This window comes from Rattus rattus, chromosome 10, assembly GCF_011064425.1.
Source record: "Rattus rattus isolate New Zealand chromosome 10, Rrattus_CSIRO_v1, whole genome shotgun sequence".
In the NCBI taxonomy this organism is placed as follows: Eukaryota; Metazoa; Chordata; class Mammalia; order Rodentia; family Muridae; genus Rattus; species Rattus rattus.
Window position 1 is genome coordinate 70,672,477 of NC_046163.1, and position 21,896 is coordinate 70,694,372.

The 21,896-nt window shown below is 47.3% G+C and overlaps 1 protein-coding gene across 1 annotated transcript in view; it reads right to left on the reverse strand.

Moving 5' to 3' along the window:
- The window catches only part of Hhat (hedgehog acyltransferase), a 225,721-nt gene that overhangs the window by 158,147 nt on the left and 45,678 nt on the right, over positions 1-21,896 (reverse strand). Inside the window, exon 7 of the mRNA XM_032915511.1 lies at positions 286-436. Coding sequence (XP_032771402.1) covers positions 286-436 — 151 coding nt within the window. The remainder of the gene's footprint in view (positions 1-285; positions 437-21,896) is intronic.

Here is a 21,896-nt window from a genome sequence, read left to right on the forward strand (position 1 = left end):
AACAGTGTGACTCACACAGTCACCTTCAAAGAAAGCAGAGTAAGGAGGACCTCGTAGCACGTCTGTGGTGACGTTCGTCAACTTGGCCGCACCCAGGTTTATCGAGGCGATAGTGGTGCAGGCTCACTATCTTCAGTAAGCTCACTGGGGTGGGAAGACCCACTCTAAAACCAGGTGGCTCCATTCCTGGGGTTGGGTTGCTCTCTGCGTCACGGTTGCAGCTGCCTCCCAGGCTTCCAAGCCCACCAGACATCCCCAAAGACTTGAGCAAACCAAGAGACTGACCTCCACATCCCGGTGAAGCTGAACATGGTGCTCACGCAGCGGGGAAGGGGTGGTGGTGTGAGTCCGTCCAGGCGCATGAGCAGAGCCGGGGCACCGAAGAGCACCAAGTACTTCACATAGAAGAAGAGCACCTGAGCCAGCGCCAGTCCTCCTGGAAAGCAACGGGACCCGTCAGCCACAGCAGCGCAAGACAGCAGGCTCTTAAACACCCACCTCTCCTCACCATCCGCAATCTCGGACATTTGCACTTGGTCCCTTATTGGTCCTGTTTGGGAAAGGTTAGGGGGTGCAGCCTCACTGGGGGGGGGAGAGAAAGAGACTGTGTATGAGAGTGTGAGTGTGTAAGTATGAGTGTATATATATATATGTGTGTGTGTAAAAGTGTGTCAGTTTGTGAGTGTGTGAGAGGGTATGTGTGAATATGTGTGTGAGAGTATATGAGAGTGTGTGTATGTGTGTATGAGTGTGTGAGGTGTGTGTGTGTGTGAAAAGGTGTGTGTATAAGTGTGTGTGAGTGTGTGAGAAGGGTGTGTGTGTGTAGAGTGTGTGTCAGGGGGGTTGGGGAAGAGCTCAGTGGTAGCGCTTGCCTAAAGCGCAAGGCCCTGGGTTGGTCCCCAGCTCCGGAAAAAAAAGAACAAAAAAAAAAAAAAAAGTGTGTGTCAGTTTGTAAGTGTGTGAGAGGGTATGTGTGAGTATATGTGTGTGAGTATATGAGAGTGTGTGTATGTGTGTATGAGTGTGTGAGGTGTGTACGTGTGTGTGTGAAGGTGTGTGTGTATGTGTGTGTGAGAAGGTGTGTGTGTATGTGTATGAGTAAGACGGTGTGTGTACGAGTGTGTGAGAAGTGGTGTGTGTGTGTGTGTGTGTGTGTGTGTGTGTCCACTTCAGATTAACCTGGAATATCTTTTGTTTCACACGCACTTATTCATGTGTATATGTACATGGATGTCAGAAGGCAACCTACAGGAGTCAGTCTTCTGGGATTGAACTCAGGTCACTGGGTTAGATAGCAAGTGCTTTTACCCATGATGGTGCCACCTTGCTCTTTTTTCTAACTCTTCACTGAATCTTTGTGAATTCACATCATGGACCCCAATCCCACTCATCTCCCTATCTACCCTCCATCCTTGCAACCTTCCTCCCAAAAGAATACAAACAACAAATAAACAAACAAAAATCTCACCGTGGAAGCTGCAGTTTGTCATAGTGTGTCCCACAGTGGCACACATACCCTTTTACCCAAACAGCTTCACTTGCAAATGTTCTTTGCAATGAGTCATTGGTTTGTTTCAAGGCCTCTGCTACACTACCAATACTGGATCCTCACTGGGACTCCTCTCAGATATCCTGTTGGTTCCTTGTGCTGAGAGATCCCAAAGCTTCAGGTCTGCCGGGCCCTTCATGGGCCCCAGAAATTCATAGATGGAGTAGATGTTGGGGTGGGCCAACTCAAAGTCCTGGATCTGGGCCTGGGTGGTGGCTGAGTTGGTCAGCCTGATGTCTCTCCTATTCCCACCAGCTCTCCAGCACTGCCCAGGCAAAGGGGAGAGCCAGCTCACCAGGGCAGCTTAGCCAGCAATGGGCAGGGCCAGCTCACTCACTGTCATGCCCTCTGGGGCCACACACATCCACACACACACACACACACAGAGAGAGAGAGAGAGAGAGAGAGAGAGAGAGAGAGAGAGAGAGACTCTTTCTCTCTCCAAACTATACAGACTCACACACACACACACCACCACCACCACCACCACCACCACCACCACCACTACCATCAACCAGGGCATCATGTGGGGCTCGGTGGGGCCACTCTGCACAGCCCTCAGCATGGCCCAGGCAGCAGCCCAAACCAGGAACATCTCCATGGCCTTTGGTAGTAACAGAGCCCCACTCCAGGGCCATGAACCCTGACATGGCCTTTGGCAGCAGCATAGGCCAGGATCTCACCAGGGCCTCGGGTGGCATCACCAACTCTCACAACCAGCTCACACGGGTTGTTCCCCGCCACCCTCGAGCCTTCAGTTCTGAGTCTCCAGTTCTGTCTCTCTTCAGCGGGCACACCATTCTGCTTCTTTCTCTCTTCCATCGCTTACGGGCCCATCTTAGTGGCCCTCAGGGCCTCTGGGTGTCTGGGGTGGTGGCACCAAGGTGGGGGTTGGCTTCTCAGGAATGCTTGACTCAAGGCCACCCAGGGATCTTAGAGACAGGAAGCAGGGGGATGTTCTAGGCCCTGTAAACAGGAGACCAGCTCTGGAAGATGGATGCTTCCGTCTCAGTCCTGACTTCATTTCCGACACGGTTTCTTACCAGCGTTATCTTTCTGAGGCTTAGGAATCAAAGTCGGTAGCTGAGCCTACATCTCTCAGAGTCATTGTTTGAACAAAAATCTCATCTTTGATTGGTACTTTTCATAAACAACAGGGATAAAGAAGGGATTCTGTGTGGGCGTTTAATATAACTGTGGCCGGATCTAACCGAAGATAATTGGGGTTTCTTTTTACTCCAGGATGGGTGAAAATCGTGAGCCACGTGTATTTCCAACCAGACAGCACAAGCTCTATTTACCTGTTGGTGAGTATTTCTAACGGATTAAGGTGGGGGAGGGGATTGAGGGTACACACCCTTAACCCCACCACTCAGGAGGCAGAAGAAGAGGCAGGCGGGTGTCTATGAGATCAAGAACAGCCTAGTCTGCATAGCAAGTTCCAGACCACCCAGATCTGCCTAATGAGAACCTACCCAAAACAAAGAAAAGATGCGTGGGACCGGCCTGGTGGCTCAGTAAAGTGATCACCATGCAGCCATGAGGGCCTGAAAATTGCAGCCCATGAATGCCTGCAATTCAAGGCATTCAGGAGACGGAGACGGAGACGGATCCCCAGGTCAAGCCGGCTAGCTACAGACGAGCCAGCGAGTCCCGGGATTAAGTGAGAGACCCCGTTTCAACATACAAGGCGTGCATACATGCAAACATACAGAAAAAAGTTTTAAGTGTATGAAAGGATGAGCTAGACCTTTCCTTGACATTTTACTGACTGGTTTAGAAACATACAAGGGAAAGGGCATGGTGCTTGTTATAGCATTATATTTGCAAGCATTCTGTTAATTTTTGAGCATTCGTGTTTGCGCCTGTAGGCTGACCCTCTGCCACCGCACTCGGGATTCACGGGAGCCGAGTGAATGGCACACGTGCTTCCTTCCCTTTAACCAAAAACTTAGCCTTCCCAAGGCTTCAGGCCAGATTCCCTTGGTCATACAACTAGCAAGAAAGCAACATCCGAATGTAAGTTGCAGAATTTACCCTGGTTAGAATATATAAACTGAATAAGTTCTCAGCAAGTTCGAAAATACAGAATCCGAAAGTGTGTTAACACTTGTACCATTTCTACGCTTGTATTCAAAATAACATCTCAGCAAGAGTTATTGGTTTCTCTCTAACCATACTCGATTTCCTTTTAGAATCTATACCTTGGATTGACATTTGCACGTTCAGCAGGTATGTGGAGGAGCTGCAGACTAGAGGCCGGCTCAGGTGGGCGGGACTCTGAGGCCTCACAGCTTCATTACAACCTCACTTGGCCTTTCCTTCCACTTTCACGCCCCGCTCCTCCTCCTCTTAGCAAAATCCCATTTATCCTTCAGAGCCCAGCTCCAGCTGACTTTGTCTTATTCGTTTAGCATCTTCACTGAGCACTCCAAGAAACACGGGTACAGAATCGAGGTGCCTGCCTGTGGAGCATTAAAGGACAATAAAACAGAACTCACGGCGCCAGAACAGGAAATAATCTGAATACAGTAGCTCGGAACAGCAGGTTCATATTGTGTGCTTCTGTGACAGGCCTGGTTCTAGATGTTTGATTCATACGAATGAGCGCTCACACCTTCTTGGAGCTTACATATACCAACCATCAACAGGACATGACATGAAAGTCAAATTTTCATGGAAGCTAAGGGAGGTATGGCACACAGTATTTCCCAACAAGGGTAATACCTCCCCCAACATGCTCTTCTGTGATGTGACCTTGCCTCTCACCCATCAGTGGTAAGATGGAGCAGGCCATTGGACCGGTAGACACAGAAGAGCACTGTACTAGGAGTTAGATGTGTGCCCCCAAAGCTCATATTTTAAAGAGTCAGTTGCCAGCTGGTAGCTGGTTGTACTATTAAGAGATGAGAGGAAGTTAGATCTTCGGAGCATAATCTAGAAGGAAGAAAGTTAGGTCTTTGGGGCATACTCTAGAAGTGGGGAAGTTAGATCGTTGGGTTATAATCTAGAAAGGAGGAAGTTAGGTCATTGGGGCATAATCTAGAAGGGAGAAAGTTAGATCTTTGGAGCATAATCTAGAAAGGAGGAAGTTAGGTCATTGGGGCATACTCTAAAAAGGAGGAAGTTGGGTCATTGGGGCATAATCTAGAAGGGATAAAGTTAGGTCATTAATCTAGAAGGGATAAAGTTAGGTCATTAGGGCATAATCTAGAAGGGAAAAAGTTAAGTCATTAGGGTACACTCTAGATGGGGATATTAAGATCCCAGGCCCTCCCCTTCTCCCTTCCCTTTTTCTCCTACTCCTCATTCTCCTCTCATTCTTTCTAGCATGTTCTCTCATTCTCTCATTTCCCAGTCACCATGAACTAAGCAACTTTCTCCACCATGCATACCCTGAACAGGGGCCCAAATATAATGGGACCATGCAACCATAGACTGAAGCAAAACAAGCCCTTCCACTTTTTAAGTAGAATGATTCTGGTATTTTGTTATAGTAACTAAAAGCTGCCTGACACTGTTTCAAATCTAGCTACGGCTTGTAATGGCCTGGTCCACTCCACTTCCCATCTCTTAGAATGTTCATTCATGAGATAGCCCCTCTTGGAACCCAATTTCCGTACTATACGAAGTGTGCTCATATAGAAAGACAACGTAAAGATGTTCTGGCGGGCTGAGTTCCCAGCCAACAATCAGCCTCCGTTGAGTGCCAGCCATCCTGGATATTCTACACACTTGGTCCTGCAGACAGCTTACAGGCTCAGTTAATGTCTGGCTGCACTGTAAGAAAGAACCCAGAACTACTGAGCTGGCCATTCTTTTGAACTAGGAAGCTCTGAGATGGTGAATCAGCCACTGGGGCAGCAGACAAGAAAAGCAACAAGGAAACACCCCAGGGGAGGAAAGGGGTGCTCCTACATGTTCCGGTGGCAGACAAGCATTTTTAACATGGGGTCATGATGGTCTTGAAGAACGTGGAATTGCTTCAGTGAAAACTTACAGGGAGTTAAAGGGCGGCTTCACAGTCAGCTGCCCCCTCTTAAGCTCTCACTGCACTGGTTACAGTATGATCTGTGACTTTCACATCAGCCCACATTTGTGTATACACACAGCCATCCAACGAGATCACGAACTGCTTCAGATCAGAAAGAAAGCCTCACACCCCAGCACCAACCTTCCACAGATGGCTTGTGTTTCATAGATGCCACCTTGGAAAGTAGGTGAATTAATATGTCACCAACACTACAAGGCCTTCCTGTATTGTACTGTGGAAACTGCATTGATATAGCATCTGTTCAAAGGACTGGGTCCCTACTGAAGCTCAGGCTGCTGTCAGATTAGTTCTCTGTGGATTTGGAACTTTGAATTCTCAATAAAAAAGAATGCAAGTGGGAATCAAAAACCCAACAGAAACCCTGCACTTCCCAGAGCTGCCTCTGTCACTCAGAGTTCTTCAAGTGGCCTAAACGCAGGCCACAACCCACGGGTCGTTGCTGCCAACTCGGCCTGTCCAGGAAAGAATATAGTTTCCCACCCACCATGAGAATCAGGGCTGATTTCAAAATGGCAGGAGGTGAGTGTGAAGTTCCACCGAGAATGCTGACAGAGAAAAGGCCCAGATCAGCTCCCTGGAGCTCAGTCCTTCCATGACAACACACCTGCTTCTTTGATCTCTTTTTGTCATTACCCCACTATGGTTTTAATTGGCATAAACAAGCTAGCAACTGGCTTCTAGCAATATTGTGTCCCTCCCTCCCTCCTTTCCTGTCTCTCTCCTTCCCTCTTCCTACCTCTCTGCCCCCTCTCTCCTGTCAGCTCTTCCCTTCCTACTATTCATTTCCATCTCTCTCCTTTCTTTCTCTCCTTCCCTCCCCCCTCTCTTCCTCTCCCTCTTTATCCCTGTCTCCTTTCTCTCTCTCTCTTTCCTCTCTCTCTCGCCATCTCTGTCTCTGTCTCTCTCCCCCCTCTGTCTCTCTCTCTGTCTCTCTCTCTGTCTCTCTCTGTCTCTCTCTCTCTCTCTCTCCTCTTTTCCTCTCTTCTCTCCCCCTCCTCCCGCCCCTGTCTCCATTACTCCCTCCCTCTCTATTTAGGCATGCACCTGCCACAGTACACATATAAAGACCAAAGAAGAATCTTGTGTTTGTCCTTACATCCTACCTCATTTAAGACAAATTTCCTTCATTGTTTGCATTGGCATATGCCAGGGTACCTAGCCTGTGAGCTTCCAGGGATGTTCCTGTCTCTGCTTTCCATCTCCTCACAGGAGCATGGGACTATAGGTATGCACTAAAGTGTGGGCTTTACGTGGGCTCTGGAGATTTGAACCGAGGTCTCCACACTTGCACTGAAATGCTTTACTAAAGCATTTAGTTCTGACCTGAGGGGCTAGAGATCTGCACTGGGCAGTTGAGCACCAGAGGAAGGTGAGACCAAGCCCACTCCACCCTCCTGCCCTGAGTCTCCCAGCCTCACTGATATCATCTTCCATCTAACCCTGTACTGGTTGGGTCTTGTCAACTTGACACAAACTGGAGTTACCAGTTACCGAGATGGAGGGAACCTCAATGGAGATGTTGGGTCCACCAGCTGTCTGTGCATGTCTCTGAGGCATTTTCATGATTACTAATTAACATGGGGAGGGCCCATCCCACTGCAGGCAGAGCGCCCCTGGGCAAGTGCTGGATCCTCTAAGAAAGCAGCGTGAGCAAGCCGTGTCCTCCAGGATCTCAGCTTCTGTTCCTGCCTCCAGTGTCTTCTCTCGGTGATGAGCTGTGATGTGGTGTGGACGCTAAATGAATCCTTCCCTCCCCAAGTTGCTTTGGTTCGTGGTGTTTACCACAGCAGTGACCATCAAACTAGAGCAGCCATTCCCTAGCTCTTTGCCCACATTCATCCCCGTGCTAATGGCTCTACATCTTCAATTTTGTCTGTCAAAATCCCGCCTTTCTTCAAGGCATCGCCTAAATGTCATAATCTCTTAAAGTTCTTCTAAATGTCCGTGCCAAAATACCCACATGCTATTTTTGCAAGTAAATAGCATATTGGAGCTTTCTATAATATCTTCAGGGCAGAGACCACAGTGGGGGTTACAGGCTGAGTGTGAAATGTCACCCACGGGCTCAGGAATTCGAACACTTAGCTCCCAGCTGGTGGCTGTCTGAGGAGGTCGGAGAGCCTTGGGAGACTGTGAGTCTCTGGGGAGCAGTCTCTGTTGCTCTCAGTCCATTGTCAGTTCCGGCCCAAGCTCTCTACTGCTTCCCAAATGCCAACTTGACGTAACTAGCCCCTCATCCCCACAGCCACAGTGATGAGGCACTCTGGCCGCCATGCCTTCCGCCATGATAGACTGTATGCCCTGATCCACGATCCAGAATAAGCCCCTGCTTCTGTAAGCTGTTTGTTTGTGTCAGACATTCTGTCACAACAATGGGAGGAGTTACTAAAGCAGCTGACTTCCTTATGCCCCTGTCCCTAGCACCACGCATTGCTTGGAGAATGGTGGAGGTGAGCAAGGGGAATCTTCTCCAAGGATAAACTCAAATAATTAGCTACATTTGATATATAATGTCCTGATGCCTGTGTTTACCCTGCAATGTGCCACAGTACTGGCCTCGTACAGCAAATGAAGAAACAAAGATTTACACGGCCTGGATGCCCTTTGTAAGTCTCTGGTTAATCAACAGCAGAGACTTGAATACCACTTGCTTCATAAAAAACAAAAAACAACAAAACGAAACAGTGACGTCTTCCCCCAAGTGCCATGAGATGCCCCTTCCCAAAGTGACCTCTATATATCCTGCATAAACGTTTATGTTCTTCTTTCTTTTGGTGACAGAATACTTTAAGATGTAAACTTCATAAGCTCCATAAACTCTGTGCTCTACCTTTTAACTAAACATTTAAGCGTTTCACATCTGATATCTGTCTTCTAGGTTATGCGTGTGCACACGGTCCTCGTCCAGCCATGACATGCCACTTTGCAGAGACCTTGGCATGTGCCTTGCCTGACTATCAGATTACAGATGTTCAAAGCCCAATCCATTTGGCTGAGCATCAGGCCCAAGCAGCAGCTGCTCACCACAGAGCACCCAGAGTTACTGACATCGGGCTGTCTCTGTGTCACACAGGACACAGGCATGTGAGGTGGGTGGGCAAGCTTTTGAATTGTCAGCTCCTGTGCACTTTAAAGGAATCTGCAAGCACCTCGTGTAACAAGCCCTTCATGAGCCATCGAGGGCTCATAGGCTGGGCAGAGATGCCTCTCAGCTCTACCAGCTAAACAAGCTAGAGATATGAGGAACATGCCTCCACATAAAAATGCCATAAGTAATTAGCCAACAGCTAGCATACTTCATGGAGGGGAGGAAGATGGACGGGAATAAGATATAGCTCTTGAAGTCCTAGTCAGAGCCCTCAGGCAAGAGGAAAAATAAATTTGAATTGGATATGTCAGTTTGTCACTGTCTGAAAAATGACATTATCTTAGCTGCAGAGATCAAGAACCACAAAAGCAAACAAAACAAAAACCTGGTAAAACCAGTCATCAAATTCAGAAGGCTATAGGGACAAAAAAAAAAAAAAAAGTCCCAATATGTAAGTCTGGGAATACAGCACAGGAAGAGTCCTTTTCCATCACATATGGGGCCCTCGTTTCAGTCCCCATACCACAAACCAGTTACACTCATCAATGATAGTTATCAGACTAGAAATTAAGAAGTCAACAATGTTTACAATAGCTACAAAAAGTAAGTTTTACCAAAGTCATGAAAGACTTTGACCATGAAAACTGTAAAACAGCATGAATTAAACTGAAGAGGGAGGAAAAGGACAGAAAGAGGAAAAATGAAGGAAAATGGAAGGAAGGAGGGAGGGAGGAGGGAGGGGAGGGAGGGAGGGAGGGAGGGGAGGGAGGGAGGAGGGAAGGAAAGATAGCCCATGTTCATGAACTAGAAGAATCAATATTGTTACCACCCAAAGTAAGGCTCAGTGTACTTCCTATCAAAATACCAACGGAATTGTTCACATAGCTAGAAAAAAGATATCATTGTTTGGAACTTAAAAAAAAAACAAAAAACAAAAACAAAAACAAAAACAAAACAGTCATCACAGTGAAAGATGAGCGATTCAGAAGGTATTATACAATCTGGCTTTAAACATACTACAAAGCTATAGCCATCCAAAGAACATGGTATTACATCAGATAGACACAGAGACCATTGGACTAACTGGCCTTTTACCAACGTACTAGGAATACACAGTGGAAAATGGTGATCCTCTCAACAAGTGGTACCTGGAAAACTAGATATTCTCCTAGAGAACGAAATTAGATATATATTCCTCATTAATTTCAAGAACTCAAGTGCAGTGGAGGATTAACTGTTAGATGTGAAAATTGTAGAAAAAAAGCACATGAGAAATTCTTCAGGATGGTGAGACCACTGTGGATATTTTTAGACAAGACCCCAAAATACAGGAAAGCAAATGCTCAAACAGACATACAGGATTACACCAGGATAAACATTTCTGCTCAATAAAGAAAACAATGATCAGAGGAAAGAACCAACCCACAGAAAGAGAAAATGTTTGCAAACTATCCGTCTGATCAGGTTACATGAATTCCAAGAACTCAGTGACAAAAAGACAAACCATTTAACGACAAACATTAAACTGGAGTGGAAACTTCTCAAAGAGGAGATACCGGTGACCACTGGGTGTGCGGGGAGATATTTAGCACTGGTGATCATCATAGGACCCCAAATCGAAACCAGAGAGCTATCACCCCACTCTAGAAGGAATGGCCGCGATCCAAAACAGAAATGGACAGTTGCCTGTGGTGGAGAAAAGTGAACGCGTGTGCATTGCTGGTGAGAGTGAGAACTTCCGCAGCTTTATGGGGCAACACAAGCTCCCCCCACCCATGGCTGGGACAACATAAGCTCCCTCCACAGCTGAAAGCAGAACAAGTATGACCCGGAAATCCCACTCCTGCCTCTAAACCCAAAGGAAACCAAGGAGACGTGCGCATCCAGTGTTTACTGCAGTACCAATGACACCACTCAGAAAGGGAGGAAAGCTACGAGCCCAACGGTGGAGCTCGGGTAACAAAAACAAAGCAGGGAGCGTGTGCACTGTGGAATGTTGTTCACACCAGAAGAACGGGCCCCTGTCATTTGTGACACGAGTTCCATGGGAGGGAAATGAGGAAACGAGGGGGCACAGGAAGACATACGCCTGCCCTCATCGCGGGCAGGAAGACGAACCTAAAGAAGTAATAGACATTTTCAACCTAAAGGAATAATAAACGTTTAAAGATATAGCTATGTTTAGCCTGATTTAAATATCATACCATATGTACATATGTCAAAACAGTCTAGTAACTTATCAACACGTGTAAGTTTATGTTCTTATATATCAGTTTAATAATCTAAGCGTTAAAAATGTAGCCTGTACTCCTAGGATGGCCGTAGGTATTCTGTGTAATCACCTATAGGCATTATTAATGACGTATTAGTGACAAGGCAAACTCTGGCCAGTGGCTGACTCTCAGTGCTGGAAAAGAAGTCTGGTCCCAGAAACCCAGCTGCACCTGTCCTGTGAGACGTTTACAGAGCTCCTAAGCCTGTTTCTAAGAAATACTGATGTGGACGACAAAAACCCACCCTTATCCATAACTTCCGCTTTCCACATTGTCAGAGGGAAAATCCAGAAATAAAGAACTCAGGAGACCTAAGCTGAGTGCTACCCTGAGCTTCATGTGGAATCTCAAGCCACACCCACTCCATCCTGCCTGAGTTGCCAATTTTGTTTTTATCCCATATATCCCATATAGCCAAGCTCTGTATACTACCTACACATTACTCCCTTCCCCTGTCTGGTTAGCCGATTGACTCCCGTGGTATCACAAACTTTGTAAATAATATTAAATGCAACCTTCATCACGATGTCCCATCATCCACCTCCTTACGAAAGCATTGTGCGACCTGACGTCACATCATGACAAAGAACAACACTACTACAGTGAGAGAGAGACCACATTCACATAGCATTAACTCCACTAAATTGTTTGTGTGTACATGTATGTGTGAGTTTATGTCACTCTATGTATGAGCATGCATTGTGCATGTGTGTGTGTGAGCGCATAAACATGCAAAGAGCACATACATCAATATCAAGTGTCTTCCTCAAGATTTCTCTAACTTTATTTTCTGACACAGAATCTATCACTGAACCTAGATCCTTGCTGACTTGGCCTGATGGATGGGCCGGTGAAAGGATCTCCTTTCTCCACCCTCTAGTGCTGAGGTTACAGTTGCACCAATCCTAGAGGATCAAACTCCAGTCTTCATGCTTACACAGCAAGCACTTCACCAACTGAGCCAGCCCCCACAGCTCCCACCCCGGGCTATACTGTTGTAATTGTTTACTGTCAGTCTCCGGGCGAGCCTAATTTGTAAACGAGCCTTTATGATAGGCATGTGCATTCGGGAAAAAGCGTGCTATACATATGTAGTACTATCCAAGGTTTCCAGCATTCGCTGGCATCTTGCCACGTCTAGCATGAGTCAAAGAATGAGAAAGGGAAGGAGAATATAAGACAGGCATGCTGGAGGCATCATCAGGGCTTCCGGGGTGGAGTGCTTTGGAAGGGAAGCAAGAGCAGACTCCATAGCTCCAGAGCAATGATGGGGACAGACAACCTGCTCCCTAAGTCCCTGATGAGTGCAGGTCCCCAAAGATCAGGAAGCCAGGCTGTGTCCTAAGGTGCTTGGCAGCCAAGCAGGAGGGACAAGGCAGGGGCCCTGAGCTCTCCTGGTGGATGTCGGAGCTGCTTCAGTAGGGCCGGGGCAATCCTGCCCCAGAGCTCACACATCTGACTAACTACAGACAGGCATATGAAGGCACACAGAACAGGGAAGGAGAAAAGCAATGTGTACGAATAAAAACCACTCAAGTCATCGGCTGTGACTAAGGGAAAGGCCCAAGGGGCCGAGACTCTGCTGGTCTTATTTTCTGTCTTAAGCTACAGGACAGATAAACAAACACTCGAAGCATCTTTATTACATCTTACAAGTCTCGTGTGTGTATGTGTGTGTGTGTGTGTGTGCATGTGTGCGTGTGTGTGATGTGTGTGTGCGTGTGTGCGTGGGTGTGTATGTGTGTGTGCAGTGTGTGTGTGTGTACCCGTGTGTGTGTGTGTGAGCGTGTGTGTGTGTGGATGTGTATGTGTGTGCGTGTGTGTGCATGTATGCATGTGTGTGCATGTGTGTGCATGTGTGTGCATGTGTGTGCGTGCATGTATGTATAGAGCTGTCTCAACCATTAGGACCACTCGCTGCTCTTACAGGGCACCTGGATTCAGTTCCTAGCACCCACAGGAACCTCACAACCATCTTTATCTCTACTTCTGGCCATTCCAGCAACTCCTTCTGGCCTCCAGGGGGAATTGCACTCACATACGCATACACATAATTTAAAGTTAAGGTTCTATTCAGTAGTGGTACCCAGCAGCAGTCAGACAAGAGTAATCCACCACATGAGTCACCTGACTTACCAGACTGAGGTCCAGTCCTAGGGTGGACATGGACCATGGAGCCTGTATGTATCGGGCCAGAAGGCAGGGCAACCAAGTAGTGTTTAATGCTGAAGGAGGCTATTGTACGCAGGGAAAAAAACACAGAGAAACAGTCTGGAGGTCTTCACCAAGCCAGCCTCAAAGAACTAAAGTGTGAGAGAAACAAGGGAGGTAGAGAGAGTCACCTGGGAACAGCTGCTCCTTCCTGACACTCAGAGACCCCTCACCTACAAGAGACAGATGTGAAGAGAGGACAAGCAGGACCTCGGCCGCCATGAACCCAAGCTCAGAAGCCTATCCGCCATCCCAAAGGAAGATCTCAGCCAAGGTCAAGAAGGTCAGTTGGGCCTCATGATGACTCTGTCTGGAACAGGACTTCACAGCTGCCTCTGACCCTCCAGGACCTCTGCTGTTGCTCTCCTCACGTGGCAGAAGGTGATGAACTGGAGCCCTCTATTCCCAGCAGCTAAAAAACAAATTTCTCCCAGGTGATTGTGTCTTCTGCCCAGATACCTCTAACCCTCTGGCTAATTCTCTCAGCGTCAAAAGGAACGAAATTAACCCAGAGGAAGTTGACTCCCCAGCTGCTTTCTCCCTGGGGACTTTAAATGTGGGTAAACGGAATTCTAAAACGTTTCCTCTCATAAGGTTTAAATGAGCTACTCTGTGGGACAGTAAATCCTAATTGTTCACCCCTTTATCAACTTCCTTCATCAATACACATCACACTGAAGATCAAACTGTGTCCAGGGAAAGCAAGGAAGACCACACCTTTCTTAAGCACAGTATATTCTGAAGCAGTTTAACTCGGGGAAACATTAACACAGGCAGAAACCCTGCGGACGGCAGTAAACAGAGCAGGCATGCTGAATTGGGAGTTTGAGGCAATAAATACTATCTCCCATCTTCATCGTGGCACAATTACACCCTATACGGGCATCAGTCCATACCCAATCCAGAATATGCCCATTAAGAAGACCCTACAGGGCTGGGTTCGGTAACACGCACCTTTAATCCCAGCACCCGGGAGGCAGAGGCAGGAGGACCTCTGTGAGTTCAAGGTGAGCCTGGTCTACAGAGAGAGTGGAGGGCAGCCAGAGCTACACAGAGAAGCCCTGTCTCAAAAAATAAATAATAAAAAACAAAAAATAAACAATCAAAAAAGACATAGAACAAATAACAACAACAATAATAATAATAATAACAATAATAATAATAATAATAATAATAATAATAATAATAATAATAAAGACCCCGGCAGAGGGCTGGAGAGGCAGCTCAGGGGTTTAGAGCCTTTGCTGCTCTTGCAGACGGCCCAGGTTCAGCTTCCAGGACCCACATCTGGCAGGTTCTGACACTGTCTTCTGTCCCCCACAGGCTCTGCACACTCATGGCACAGAAACAGACAGACAGACAGACAGACAGACAGACAGACAGACAGACAGACACACACACACACACACACACATATTTAGCAGGAGGAAGAGGGCATCACTCTCCCCCAGAGAACCTACTACTAAATGAATCCTACTGCTAGACGTGCGTTCAAAGTGCTTTTAACACCCGAGTTTCTATCGCAGATTACTCAGCCTTCCGCCAAGATGCTTCCTATTGCAGAAGACAGCACTTAGCACAGAGACTCAGACCTGGCTGCAGCCTGAGAAGAAAGGTGGAACACGCGGCTGTAAAGGGGACGCCTGTATCATTCTTTCTGAAGTTTGGAGAACACCACAGAAGCGGGAGCGGAAGGACTAAGAGCTGAGGGAGGGCTGTTATAAGGGATGTCTTCTGCACATAGCATGGCCGCTGAGCTCACGAACTCACTCCGGCTCTGGCTCCTTGCATGACACCTGCATAAGACTGAACCCATCAGCACTCCAAGACCCCACTCCTCCCTGAGGGACCATCAACGGCTGCTGGAGCATGGGGTCCTTTTCTTCAGTTGTGTAGCCACTGATGGGTGCTCCAGGAAACAAGTCCCTACCCTTACTCATACACGCAACCCCAGTTAAACTCAGTGAGACACACAGGACGTGAAAGCATGGCCAGAACTTGTCGGAAAGAAAGGAGTGTGGGTGAGAGAGGGAAAAGGGAGTGAAAATGACCAAAATTCACTATGCACATGTATGAGACCGTCAGTTTCTGAGTTTTAATTAAAACAAAAGATCCCACGAAATAACAGGGCATACGCCCATACACTAGGAGACAATGCGGGATAAGAAGAGAGTTGTGCACACAACCGAGTGTCCTGAGACTCTGAAAAGTAAATTTTCAACTGGAGCCGATGAGTCGCTTTACCCAGGAGAGGTGATGTACAAAATCTGTGGCAAAAGAACTGAAAACGTGCAAAATGGAAAGGATTCTATTGCGTATCCTTCAAGGAGGCAAGAATTCTTCCACAAAAGGAAATATCATCTCCCCAGCACATCTGATAATTTCAGGCATCCATTTTAATTCTGCTTAGAGGGAAGGTTTGCCTGTTTCATATGTCTAAGAAATTATCTGTAACCCAGGTCTCTAGGGCTCAACCAACGAAAGCATGACATCCTGAGGGCTGCTGGGGGAAGGGGGGATGGGAGCAAGGACCTGCAAGTGTGCACCATGGCATTTCCTTCCCACCACGTGGAGCAGCCCTAGCTGAGCAGTCACGCTCCTCAGTGGTAAACCCCAGAGCACTTTCATGTTCACACTGCATTAATTTTAAATAACCTTAGGGTTCTAATCCGAGGAGAGAATTTATAAAAATTAATGTTCTCAGCCGTATCCCACCAAGCCTCTAAATGTTTAACATTTCAAAAGGACGGAAGAGGAAAGGGGCCCTGTGCTGTCTGCTGAGCATTTGTGTCCCCGTTTTCTCCAAAACAATTATCCAGTGTCAAACGTCTCCCTTCTCCTCGAGATGCCAAAAAGCAAGTGGACATCTTATGAAAGCGTCCCACTTTGATGGGCACACAGACACCAAATCCTGAGTTACCAAACCCTGGTCTGCTCGCCTTAGGAGACAGGGATGTGTACACGCCGCCCCACCCGTGTACACGTAAGACTTTGAAAGACTCCAGGGCACTCCATTTGTCATAACTGAGAACTGAACGCCCCTTGTCCACCCTTAAACACGCTGCCAAGTCTCTTTCTCACAACCTCCCCTCCTGTCTCGTGTGCCTGGGTCTATCGTGCGCTCACTATGAAGATCCACTATTTAACAACAACCTCAAGAAATGGGGTTTTTAGCTTCTCTCAAGAAAAGCCATAAGCCGCCTCCTTTGAGCCCCTTGACTCCAGGCTCTGTCACACGGAATGGCTCCAGTCGGCCATTCATGCCTTCCTCGGAGAGTCTGGTGTTCAAAGGAAAACAGGCTGTCAGGGCCCCCGATTAGAAATAAAGGGCCTGGGGGGGTCTCACTGCTGAAACCAGTGACAGCCGTGTCTGCAATCCCTGTGTAAAAACCTATGTGGAAATCTCTATGTTCTGCTTGAGAAAGTTGAAAAAAAAAACTTTACTAGAGAATTCTTAATTTTATTGGGGAATTACATGAGAAGGAGTCTAAAGCCACAACATAAGGACATCGAGGACATCTTGAAAGCTGGGGTGAGAATGGATATTCTCCTGTCCAGTATAGAAACAACAAATACAGAAACATCACTCACACACACGCATATGCACACATGCACACATGCACACGCACACACACACATGCATATGTTCATACACATACATGCACACACATGTATAGGCATATACATATATATGCACATGCACACATACTCATAAGCTTGTACACTCACATGCTATACACAGACACATGCATGTACACATACATGCATATACTCATACATAAACATCCATATACATACGTTTATACACACCACCACCACACCAATATACTTTGTCAACTTCTAAAGAGAAGCCAAATATTAGGCTAAAAAATTATCTTGATTTCTAGAACGTTTCCTCTAAAGACTAGTGATCTTCTACTGCCACCTAGTGGTCACTTCTAGTATGTGCACCCTGAACCACTAATTCAGATAATCTTTTCCCTCCTTCCCTCTCTTCCAGTTCCTTTCTCTCTCTCTCTCTTCCTCTCTCTATACCTCCTCCTCCCCCTCTCTTTCCTTCTCTTTCCCTCTCTCTACCAGGGAAGCGGTGAAATGTTATATCGCTTTCCAGATGCAGCTGTGCTACTTGAATGGGCTGCTTGTCAAGGATTGTCACTCTGATGAACCCTCCAGTGGGGACCGTCAGGACAGGAGCCCAGCACTGCTTTGGTGGACCATGTACTAATATACAGGGCTGTGCAGACCCATAGAGACTGCAGACATGGCTGTCTTTGGAGGCACCGCCTGGTACTTCTTTAATCTTGTGTGTGATTGGCTGTATGTATACCACATGTGTGCCTGGCGCCCCTGGAAGCCAGAAGAGGACATTGGTTTCCCGGAACTGGAGTTACAGATGATTGTGAGACACCGTGTGAGTGCTGGGAATCAAACCCACGTCTTGTTCACTTATAGGTAAACACATTGAAATTACGAAATCAGTGGTTTTTCCAAGCTAACAATTTGCAAACGCAAGGTTATAACTAAAAGTCACATGTTCAGACCCCAAACATGCTTGAGAACACATGGTGTGTGTGGTGTGTGTGTGTGTATGTGTGAGTGTGTGTGTGTGTGTGTACATGTAGGGGGCACACAGGCTAACACATGCATATCTAGAGGTCTGAGGAGGACATCCATTGTACCTCTGAGACAGGATCTCTCACTGAACCTGGAGCTCACCACAACTTCTGTTAGAGTGGCTGGCTAGCAAGCCCCAGCAATCCTCAGGACTCTGTAAACACTTCTCCCCATACTGTCAGAGTGGCTACAGGAAACCACATCAGGCTTTTTATGAGTGCTGGATATCCGAGTTCAGAGCCTGGTGCTTACGCTAACAGCAGCTGCGCCCTCCCCAGCCTGGGAATAACTGCCTGTACCAACAGAGGTGTGCGCCTGACCAACTGCACTGCTCACACTTAACAAACACGTGTAGGGTCAACCGGATCACTACTGTTGGAGCTGCTGGGGGTGTTGTGGTGAAGAAGCCCGATGAGGTTCCTCCTTGTGGTGGGAGGCAGAGAATCTAGGAAACCTCAGGTTTGATAAGCCCTGTGCTAAGAACCTGGAGGGTTCGGGGAGCATAGGGAGGCTGTTTCTGTGTGGGTCACAAGGGAAGCTTCTAGGGGGAAGTGACATTTAAACTCAATGGGAATGACAAAGAGGTCAAAAACAGGGGAAAGAGCCTCCCACCCTGGAGGAACAGCTAATGAAAGCAGCCAAGCCCGCTGTGTTCAAAGACGTCCCCAGCGTGCGGGAACACGGAGACAAGGAGAGAGACTGAAGGATAGACAGACACAGCAGAAACCAAAGGACGTGGCACCAGGTTAAGGAAGTGTGGTCTGCTTGAGAAGCGAAGGGAAGCAGAAGCCACCTGACTGGCTGTCAGGAACGCGCTGCTTTCCAATGAGGTCACACCTTTCTACAACACGCTTTTACCTAGAAGTCCCAATCAGTGCATTCCTCACAGTGTTTTTAAACTCCAGACGTTTCCATAAACAGACATGCATTTGAAAGACTTCAAATATAAGTTATCCCTAAGAAGGGAAAGGCCCATCCCATCTGAGTGCACAGAGTTTAAGTGACGGGTTCATAATCTGCAATCACAGCTAATGGGGTTTCTGCAAGGCTCTCACAGATCCCTGAGCATCTGGTGGGACGGCTTGGTTGAGAAGGAAGTAGGGGAGACAATCAGAGCTCCCAGCTAAGTCCACCTGTCAAAGCCACACCTGAGGCCCTGGCAGCTTGTTCTCCCCCACTAGTCATGGATAAAAAGATGGCCTAACTTCGGTGCCCTCCAGCTGCAAAATCTGTAAGCAGAGGGAGGTTTGAGACAGGAGCATGGAGTGAGACTCAAAGCAGAGAGAGAAGGGGTGTAAAAATTCTCAGCTTTCCAAGTAGATAGATGACCTTCACATTTAACGTGTGTGTGTGTGTGTGTGTGTGTGTGTGTGTGTCTCTATGTGTATCTCTCTGTGTGTGTGTGTGTGTGTATAGCTGTGTGTCTGTGTGTCTGTGTGTTTCTCTCTGTGTGCATGTGTGTGTGCATGTGTGCGTGTCTGTGTGTCTATATGTGTATCTCTATGTATATGTGTGTATGTCTATATGTGTGTCTGTGTCTGTGTATGTGTGTGTCTCTCTGTGTGCCTGTGTGTGTGCATGTGTGTGTGAGTGTGCATGTGCGTGTGTGTGTGTCTATATGTGTATCTCCCTGTGTATGTGTGTATGTCTATGTGTGTGTGTGTGTCTGTCTGTGTGTGTGTGTGCATGTGCATGTGTGTGTGTGTCTATGTGTCCTGTGTATGTGTGTATGTCTATATGTGTATCTGTGTATGTGTGTGTGTGTGTGTGTGTCTGTGTTTGTATTTGTGTGATATGTGTGTGTCTGTGTGTATATATGTGTGTGTGTATGTCTGTGTGTGTGTGTCTGTCTCTCTCTCTCTCTCTCTCTCTCTCTCTGTGTGTGTGTGTGTGTGTGTGTGTGTGTGTGTGTGTGTGTGTGTGTGTGTGTGTGTGTTACTAAGGAGACTGCTTAAAGCCTTGCAGATGGAAGAGGAACACAAATTACTGAGGAGGCTACTCTGGAAACCAGTATGCAGAATTCTCAGGAACTGGAAATAAGTCTACCACATGACCCAGCTCCTGCACCCTTGCACATGCCTAAGGGACCTGACACCCTACCCCACAGCCGCTCAGCAGTGCTCACAGCCATCCTGCTCATGGTAGCCAGGAAACAGAAACAACATAAACCTCCTTCCACAGATGAACCGATAATAAAAATGTGGGATGTAGACACAACAGAATACTATTCCGCTACAAGTAAAACTAAAATCAGGCAGAAGAGAACTCTAGGGAACTAACTCCAGTAATCTGCATGGGTGCGTGCACCAGTCATTCTAGACTTCCTGCCAAGGGGGCGGCAGCTGGCAGCATTGCCCGTCCAGCACCACAGCCTCTCAGGTATATGTGGCCAAGTACCCAATGCTCTCGGGGACATCATAAAGTAGAAAAAGAATGATTTCAGGCTGTAAAAATGCTGGTGGGGTTACTAGGTATTGTGTGCTGTATGTCTCTAAGAGGGCCCTAAGACATTCCACTCACCAAAATCTTAAGAAGTACATCAGCCTGGGGAGAAGAGGCATCCCCTATGTGTGCTGACGAAGCCATTCTCTGGGGGAACATTGGATTCCACTGGGGGACAATGCATTTTAAAGCCCAAACTGCTTAAGTAATAATGACATAATCTGTCGGGTGTGGTTACTCGTGCCTTTAATCCCAGTACTCAGGAGGCAGAAGCAGGTGGATGGCTATGAGTTCAAGGCTAGGCTGTTCTACATAAGCAAGTTCCAAATCAACCAAGGTTACACAGGGAGACCCTGTCTCAAAAAAAAAGTCACAATAGCAACAACTCGTTTCAAGGCAATGCTGTCACGTTGTCATGGATTAGCACATGGGCCACATGATCACAAGGCATCAAGACGCTGTGCTGTGAGTGAAGCGACCTGAGCCTAAATGAGTGGGGGATAAAGTCACTCCCCAGGGACACTGTTCGCCTTTTGCACAGGGATGAACAGAATGCTTTCGGGGAGATCTTAAGGAGGGAGATTTATTTTGGCACACAGTTTAAAGGGTGTTGGTTCCTCCTCATTCAGCCCCATGCATTTCGGCAGAAGCAATGAGTAAAATTCACTTTCATCGGACTTTCTAAACTAAACGCCAAAACCAAGTGTCAATGAGACACAAGCAGTAGGAACGCAAACCCTGTCCAGAGGAGCAAAAACAAGCAGGTTACCCTGATGGAAAACTGCCTTGGTATAAGCGTGTAAGTCTGACTGCATATGCACAAGAGCTGGCCATTCCCTGCCTACATGCATGTATGAGGGCAGGTTCTCACACACATACCTTGGAAGGACTCAGCTAGGTGGCTGGTTCCTGGCCAAAATGTTCACATCTAATAGTGCAAAATAGAATGTCAAAACACATTATCAGTGAAATAAACTCCCTTTCAAGAGTTCACTATCTCTACAGAGAGACAGAGACAGAGACAGAGACAGAGACAGAGACAGAGACAGAGACAGAGACCAGCCAAGCAGGTGGTCCCCACAGGAACTGAGCAGGATACGTAAGAGGAAAGATGGAGACCAGGTCACATGTGTGGCCTCTGCTGTCAGGGTAAATGAATGAAAGACAATGGTTTTCATGAATGGTTTTCTCCAGATAAATCCTGTACCTGGAGAAGTAAGACTCCCATCCTGCCTTGCTGGCAGGATAGAGAAAGACACGAACAAGCAAAGGAGACCAACGGAGACAAACATATGCATGGTCATATATGCACAGCCCATGCACACACATGCACCACGTACTCTATCCACAGGACATGTGCACACCCCACGCACACACATGCACAATCTACCCTATCCACAGGACATGTGCACACCCCATGCACACACATGCACAATCTACTCTATCCACAGGACATGTGCACACCCCATGCACACACATGCACAATCTACCCTATCCACAGGACATGTGCACACCCCATGCACACACATGCACCACTTTTTCTATGACATATTGTGAGACCCATTCAACAGGTGCAGCATTTCACTGAACCCCCAAAGTAGTTCTGGAAGGGCAAGCCTCATGTTTTAGATGAAGATGTCCAGACAGGTGTAAGCGCCACCCAAG